The 8633-nt window shown below is 43.2% G+C and overlaps 1 protein-coding gene across 1 annotated transcript; it reads left to right on the forward strand.

Moving 5' to 3' along the window:
* Positions 1-4531: 4531 nt before the first annotated feature.
* LOC127773080 (probable WRKY transcription factor 50) lies at positions 4532-6278 on the forward strand. Its single transcript, XM_052299092.1, has 3 exons — positions 4532-5156; positions 5265-5426; positions 5673-6278. The coding sequence occupies exons 1-3, from the start codon at positions 4855-4857 to the stop codon at positions 5872-5874; spliced, it is 666 nt and encodes a 221-aa protein (XP_052155052.1). The 5' UTR covers positions 4532-4854; the 3' UTR covers positions 5875-6278.
* The last annotated feature ends 2355 nt before the right edge of the window (positions 6279-8633 follow it).

The following is an 8633-nucleotide window of genomic DNA, read 5'->3' on the forward strand; positions in this document are numbered from 1 at the left end:
GGAGTCGGAGGGAGTCGGACGTATTGCAGTGCTGATTCCTATAACATGCCTGGTCGCTAGCTTTTGGTTCTCATAATCGATCTCATCAATCACAATTGTCCAGACAGTGGTCCCGTTGATCTCTTAACCTTAGGCGTGCCTTGGTGTCGTAGCAACCGTACACATTCGCAAGAAAACCCCAAGAAACTAAATTAGGAAAAAGGGGCTGTCGCTGCCAGGGCGTACCTACTAATTAAGGCCTAACATAGATCCTTAAATATCGTTAAACCTTTTTACAGTTATAATATACTCGCTCCGTCTCATAATATAAGAGATTTTAGAGAGATATGTGACACTTCTTAAGGCTACGAATCTAGACAAGCGTTATATCCCTCTAAGATCATTTATATTATGAGATGGTGCGAGTAGGTATCTATGTGGGACACCCCGACCAAATTACACTAGCCACCCGAGAAAAGACGTTGCACGAGATAGATGAGCATGAAAGATTTCAGTCATTTTCTTTCTAGGTTCGCTAGCGTCGTTAATTAACTAGCGAAGATGGAAAAGTGGTAATAAAAAACTAGAATCAGGAAGAAAACTATACATAAATAATATTAAAATAACATCAATATCATTATCTAACTCGTTGAGGCGCTACTGGGATGGGAGACATAATGACAAATTTATAATTAAGAAGGTAAATATAATATACTCTCAACAAGGATGAGAGGAGAAGAGCATTTCTAATGAGTGCAGTATATAATGTACTACTACTACTCTCTCAATGTTACTGTAGCCTTCGTGGTTTGAGATTTTTAATAGGTTTGATTAACCAGCCCTTATTATTCCCTTGATTGATTCACGGAGCTATTGTTCTAACTTTAAATAAAACAATATAATAAAAGAACAATATTTAAAACGCAAATCAACTCATGTAGATTAGATCATTAAAATAGTTGACAGTTAATTACTCCATCCATTTCTAAATATTTGACGCCGTTGACTTTTCTAAATATGTTTAACTGTTCGTCTTATTAAAAATTAAATAATTATTTATTTTCCTATTATTTGATTCATTGTTAAATATACTTATATGTATATATATAGTTTTACATATTTCACAAAAGTTTTTGAATAAGACGAATGATCAAACATGTGCTAAAAAATTAACGGTGTCAAATATTTAAGAACAAAGAGAGTAGTTCATTTTAAGGTTCCACAAATAGGTTGTCTTTTTTTTCCTTCTTAATTGATCGGCAGGGCTCTTTGCCTTCTCGTTCAAAGAAACAAAAAGAAGCTGAAAATATTGTACCAATATCCCATTTTCAATCATGCTTGCATCATTTTCCTTTTTTTTCTTTTCTCCTCGGACGAATCATGTTTGCATATATCGTTCGATTGCTCCGTGCGTTAGAAAACCAATCCGATTGCTACTCTTCATGAGGTCACGTGCTATCTCTTTCTGACTTTCTCCCATCGCACGGCTACACACTACACCGTCTCGCACCCGTCGATCGGTTGCGTCCGCCGGCTCACCCTTCCCACCCAAAAAAATGACGGATGGACGACGCAAAAAAGTGACACAACGACGCCCTATCCGATTCCAACCAGCGCCCGCGCGCGACGTGGACACGCTCACAAGCACGCACATACGCATCCATTCCCCGCCGCGCGCACCCCGATAATACGCATGTGTTCGCCGCCACCCACCATCGCGCGAGCCATCAGCGTCGCCCATCGGACACCGGATTGGATGCGTGATACGTACTCCCTACGTCTAAAAAAAAAAGCAAACTCTGAGTTTCCGTCTTATATGAAATTTTTTTATAATTTGTATTTTTATTGTTGTTAGATGATAAAACATGATTAATATTTTATACATAACTTGTCTTTTTAATTTCTTTTTATATTTTTTCAAATAAGACGGACGGTCAAACGTTAAGCACGGAAATCAGGGTTTGTCTTTTTTTGGGACGAAGGGAGTAGGGAGTAGTACTTCGTACTATTAACTACTAGGTGTGGTATGCGTGGCCGGTCATCACGCAAAAGCCGCGAAGCGATCGATCGATCAGCGGAGGTCAACCGTGCCCGCCGAACCACGTACGCAGATGGATTCGGCAGCGGCCGGCGACAAGGACCGGGCGCTTCGTCGTCTGGTATATCGCGGCTGATGGCTACACGACCAATAATAATCAGCTTGTTCATCCTGCAGCCCGGGCAGGCAGGAAGCTGCGAGGAATGAGGAATCCGAGCCCACGGGTAACGCTTAAATGCTTAATTCCTGCAGTTCTGCACGGTGTTCGGCTCTAAATTTTTCGGGAGTACGAAAGCGACAGCAAAGCGAAAATACTAATAAAGTGACCACAGTGCTCGATAGTGTACGTTTGTAGTGCTACGAACCTGGTGATATGTTTTTCCGGAGAATACCGTCATTTTTGGGACCGTACCAGCCGAGCCCCCAACGAAAAGCTCGAATGATTGAACTTGAACTTCCGTCTCGGCGTATTGCTGATGACGCCATCGGATGGCGGCTGGGGTTGGATGGTTTGTACTGTGGGGCGGTGGGGGTGATGGCGATCGGCGGTAAGAGCGTGACCGTGGCCTGGCCGTGCCCGCCTGCTGGCCGAACATGGGCGAATAGAAGTAAATATTGATTATTGACAGTGATTGTTAGTATCAAATGAAACAGTTTTGGTAGGCATAGCCGCATAGGCATGTAATTTTCGTTATCATATTTTTTAAATTGTTGAATGGTGCATTTTGCACTAAAACTTTCTACTTCCTCCGTCTAAAATAAACTTAACCTTGAAGAGGATGAGACCGTCCTGGATAAAGAATTTGGACAACCTCCTTTGTCGAGATTCCCCTCTAGTTTTTTTGGACGGAGTGAGTATATAATAGCTGCTTTAATGTATTATATAAAATATTTTTAAAGTTTATCTATAGTAGTAATAATTAAAATGTAATTAACTATGAGCTAATGGCATTGTTGTTTTTCTCCATAACTTCATCTCCATCTTCAGTAGAAACGAACACTACCTAAGTGGGTAGTGTCTCATGAGAAAAATTCTTTAGATGAAATTCTAGCGAAGTTATATATATATATATGTATATATATATATATATATGTATATGTATATATATATATATATATGTATATGTATATGTGTATATATATATGTATATGTATATGTGTGTATATATATATGTATATGTATATATATATATATATGTATATGTGTATATATATATATATATATATATATATATATATATATATATATATATATATATATATATATATATATATATATATATATATATATATATGACCCAACTTAATTTGCTAGAATTTGGTGAGATTATGTGGAATTTGACGAAATTCATGAGTTTTGAGCTAATTATTCAATGAGCCATGTTCCGACCGGTGAACTTTCATAAACAACTTAGGTTGTGTTAAATCCAGGGTGTAAAGTTTTGACGTGTCACATCGGATATACGAATACATATTTGAAGTATTAAATATAGTCTAATAACAAAATAAATTACAGGATCCACCTGTAAACCGCGAGATGAATTTATTAAGCCTAATTAATCCATCATTAGCAAATGTTTACTGTAGCACCACATTGTCAAATCATAGCGCAATTAGGTTTAAAAGATTCGTCTCGCAATTTACACGCAATCTATGTAATTAGTTATTTTTTCGTCTATATTTAATACTCCATGCATGTGTTAAATATTTAATGTGATAGGGTGTGAAATTTTGCTAAGGGATAAAAAGGATCTTACAGGCATAAAATACATGACTAATAATGGCTGAAGCGAAAAAGGATAAATACACCAGATTTAACTGTGGTAGCTACAATATCTCTAACTTTCCTGTCAATAGGTTTGATTAGGCTCGGGCAAAGCAGGAACACACCTGATCCAAGACCCGATACCTCTTGGACAATCGGAGCACGATAGTATTAGCAGGCAAAAATCAACGCCCACGTCGGTGTCGGGTGCGTATTTAGAAACATCGATAATATATGCATGGCTAGATAACTAAACAGAGATTATGAATCAGCACATATGATTTGGGAGCATCATGTCAGACATGTCGAACACATGCCCGTGCCTATCGAACACAGTATCCGTGGGTAAAATCGCTATCGCTGCTCAGTCCAAAGACGGAGCTAAAATAAAATGAAGAGAGATGTTACTCATTTATGTTGTTTTATTTTAGATCGAATTTAAACTGATATAAGTGTCTGAGTTTAAATTAAGTGAGTGTATATTTGGTGAAAATAAACGAACTATATCTAAATAAATTTTCTTAACCGGTTCTTGGGTACCCTATCTCCTAGCTTCACCCCCTCCCAAAATTTCTTGGTTTAGCCACACCAACCAACTCGCAGGGAACCCAAACAAAGAAAGCGGCTTGAACCGGATGGACCGTGGGTGTGTGAGAAGGCCCCCACGGCAACTACGTGGCGAAGAGGCGAAGACCGCACCCCGTCGAAGTCTTTCCCCCGGAGACATTTCCGCCATGCTGCTAAAATAAGTGGGCACGCCGTGCGCGCGCGCGTGCGTTCGAGCGGCGGCGCGCGCGCGGCAACTCCCGCACCCGCTCCGAACCTTCTCCCTCCTCACGAAGCTCACCGCGAAGCCGGCAAAATCCTCCCGGAGAGAGAGACACAAACACAACACAACCAGCTCCCCCGCGCCCCGCGCGCGATCGATCACGATCGATCTCATCCCTCTCGATCGCCTACTACTACCAGTACAAATCCACCCCGCCACCACTACATCATCCCCTCATATCCATGCAGATTTAGCGCCAATCCTTATAAATACGGAGCTTTCGCGCCGGCCTCGTACTCGGCCATGGCGGCAGTCGGCGCGCACGCAGCGGTCTACCACCACCCGGTCTCGGGCCTCTCGGCGCCGGCGGGCGACGCCGCCTACTCGATGTCATCGTACTTCTCCCACGGGGGAAGCTCGACCTCCAGCTCCGCGTCCAGCTTCTCCGCCGCCCTCGCCGCCGCAACGACGCCGCCGCTTCCCGACCCGTCGGGGTCGCAGTTCGACATCTCCGAGTTCTTCTTCGACGACGCGCCTCCGGCCGCCGTGTTCAATGGCGCGCCCACCGCCGCGCTGCCGGATGGCGCCGCCGCAAACGCAACAAGGTGAGTGGCTAGTGGCGTGTGTCACTTGTCAAGTAGAGTACTACTCTCAAGTGTGCAATCACCTGTTCATTTGGTCTGAATTGGGGGCATTTGATCGGGAAAATTCAGGAGCGCGGCGGAGGCGGTGCCGGCGCCGCCGCCGGCGGCCGTGGAGAGGCCGCGGACGGAGCGGATCGCGTTCCGGACGAAGTCAGAGATCGAGATTCTTGACGACGGCTACAAGTGGCGCAAGTACGGCAAGAAGTCCGTCAAGAACAGCCCCAACCCACGGTACTAACTAACCAACTAAACCAAAATCATATCCCCTTCACAAAATTCAAGATGATCACATCATCATCATAAATCATCCCGTCGTCGTCGTCGTCGCCATCACTTCGATCATCAAATACACCGATGATGCAATTAATCACGCGAATTCCATCGTCATATACTATATGTGCAAGTGCAAGTCTCTTTCCTGGCAATGAATGAATGGACATCGCTAACTAACAGCGATCGATCGATTGTGCGTTGCAGGAACTACTACCGGTGCTCGACGGAAGGGTGCAACGTGAAGAAGAGGGTGGAGCGGGACAAGGACGACCCGAGCTACGTGGTGACGACGTACGAGGGGACGCACAACCACGTGAGCCCCAGCACGGTGTACTACGCAAGCCAGGACGCCGCCTCCGGCCGCTTCTTCGTCGCCGGCACGCAGCCGCCAGGTTCTCTCAATTAACCGCGCGTACGGTTAATTTGATCGATCGGGTCAGCCACGGGACTTTTCCAATGCTAGCTAGCTAATAGTGTAGGTGTTCTGGGCCGGATTCTTGATCGAGATAGCAGCCTCTTGATTGAGATGCCCAGATGGGTCATTTTGGATGTAGCTGGATCTTTTTTTCCCCTTTTCTTCTCTCGATCGCTGTCCCGTCCTTTTTGCCTGTTTCGATCATTGGAAGGCCGGGCCGGCCTGGCTGGTTTGCAGCGATGGTGATCAAATGCTGTGCTGCTGTGTTTCTGTGCTCTTGAGGATCCTCCCAACTATCCCCCTTGAGCCTAGGTAATATAGCCATGGGAAATGTAACATATATATACTGTTTAACCGTGCAATAAAAATGTACAGAGCTTGAAATTTTGGTTGTATGTTATGAAGGATTTTTAAATATTCTACTCAGACTTGAATTTGTTGTTGCATTGCATGTTTAATTGATTCCCTCAATAACCACCATCTGAAACATTTACCTACACCTGGATTTCTATCTGTCTTTCTTCTCAAGATTTTCTCTAATGTTATTTCTCTTTATGTCCAAACATAAATCAACTAGTTTTTCGCGAACGCGCAGAAGGATTGCACGTCAATATATAAATCAACTAGTGGCAGGGATGAAAACGTTATTGGAAATTCCCGACTGATTGAACGTTATTTCCATACAATTAAGTGATACCGTTTTTTATCTTAGCCAATATAAAATATGTTTTTCTTAAAAGAAATATTTTAGCATCGTATTGCTTGTTGAAACTAAATAGTTAAATGGTTCCCGACCGTTTTCACGTACAATTTTACATGAAGCTATATTTTAAAAGTATAATTGGATTTAATATACAACTCTTGCTTTATGTTCCTATACTCACACTTATATTTTATATACAAATTATATCTATCAATTTGCACCATTCTATCTAGACAAATACAACCACAAATCAAAACGCTGCATAACTTTGTTTAATCAGATTAATGTGGTGATTTATACCTTTTTAGAATGAATATAATACATAAACATTGTATTATATATCACAAACCATTTTAATTAAAGTTATGCAAACATTGTGTCGTCTATGGCTACGCCGTTCACCATTGTTCCATATTTTTTCATTCAGTAATATTATAAACTAATACAACTTAGATAAAAAGAGTAATCCTATATATCTATAAAGCTCATCCACGCTAAGTGTAGTTAATAATATTTCTCTTATATCTCATTAAATCACATCACCTCAATTGTTCCTAGCACTTGGATGATTGATCCATGGTTCAAATTATCTCCATTCATTTCTTACCCTATAAAGTCATACTACCTTAGATTTGTCTTTGGATGATTAATCTATATTAATTATCTCCCTTGTTTTCCTTCTATCGTTGAGACACATCATCTTAGTTTACTTTTGAATGATAAACCTATATATGACTTAAGTTGTTGTAAACCAATTCATCTTAATCGTTTACAACTTTTTGATGATCGATTAAAGATGAAAATTATATAAAACATATAAAGTTATTTATATGTTGTCTTACATTTTTTTAATACTATTATACATAATTCCTGCTGCAACGCGCGGGGTTTCATCTAGTTAGCTATAGTAAACATCAAAAGTCTAATACTGTTGCTAAACAAGATTGCAATAATCTAACTTAATGCTAGAAGAATACACTACATGAGAGGCTTTAGTGATACATATACCTTTTTAATTAATTTAGCATTAGTGATTATAAAGTTTTAAACGTTAAATTAATTTTCTGGCCGAAGGAAGTATATATGTCTTGTTTGAGTTTAAAATTTTGAGAAGCAGCGGGTAAGAAGCTAGTTGAGAATTTAGAGAAGCTGACAAACCTAACTTTTGGCTTCTAATTCATTTTCTGGATTCTATAACTGTAACTTTTTAGAATATAGATGAAAATATAAACTGTTTGGAAGTTAGCTTCTGAAAATTTTAGAAGAAGCTACCGCTACAAAGCTTCACCAAACATGCCCATAATCTCCCTGCGTTTCCCTTGTCTCGTGTGTGGCCGTGGGCCGTGGCGTCCTCTACAGTCCACACCACACAGGACAGCAGCCACGCTCGCAGACGCACCCGTAGTCACCCCGTCCAGGAGACCAGGAGCCAGGACACAAGTTACAAGTTACTACGGCACAGAGCCACAGAGGCAGACTGGTGGCAGTGGCAGAGCACGCCGCCCCGGGCTCCGGCTCCCCTCCTCCTCCCTACATGCTCGCGCGGCCGCACCATCCGGCGCCAAACCCTCCTCCCTCTCTCTCCGCGTCATTTTGGGCTTTTCTGGCGAAAATGCCACGGCGGCGCTGGACCGGTGGCACCGTCGCGGCGAGCAGCATCCCTCTCTTCCCCATCCCCACCCCCCGCAGCGCCAAAAATAGATGGCACTCGCGCCTCGCCTCTCTGCTTCCGCGCCCCACCTCTCGATCGCCCCCTTCCTCCTCCTCCTCCTCCCCCTCCCCTTCCCTCTCCCCCACGCGACCTCGCTGCTGGCATCGCGCGCCACCGCACGCGCTGGATCGATCGAAGGCCTGGCCGCGCCTTCCGCCTCCCCCCCCCACGGCCGCCGATACCGACGACGGAGGCGCCGGCGGCCCGATTCTACCCCCCACCCCTGCACTGGTCGGCGATCGTTGCTTCCCCCCTCCCGCGGTGATCGCGCGCGACACCCATGGTGAGTTGTCTGTGCTGGGGCTACTGGCTGTCTGGCTGCTAGATGATGAGATG

Source organism: Oryza glaberrima, chromosome 5 (assembly GCF_000147395.1).
Source record: "Oryza glaberrima chromosome 5, OglaRS2, whole genome shotgun sequence".
Taxonomy (NCBI): Eukaryota; Viridiplantae; Streptophyta; class Magnoliopsida; order Poales; family Poaceae; genus Oryza; species Oryza glaberrima.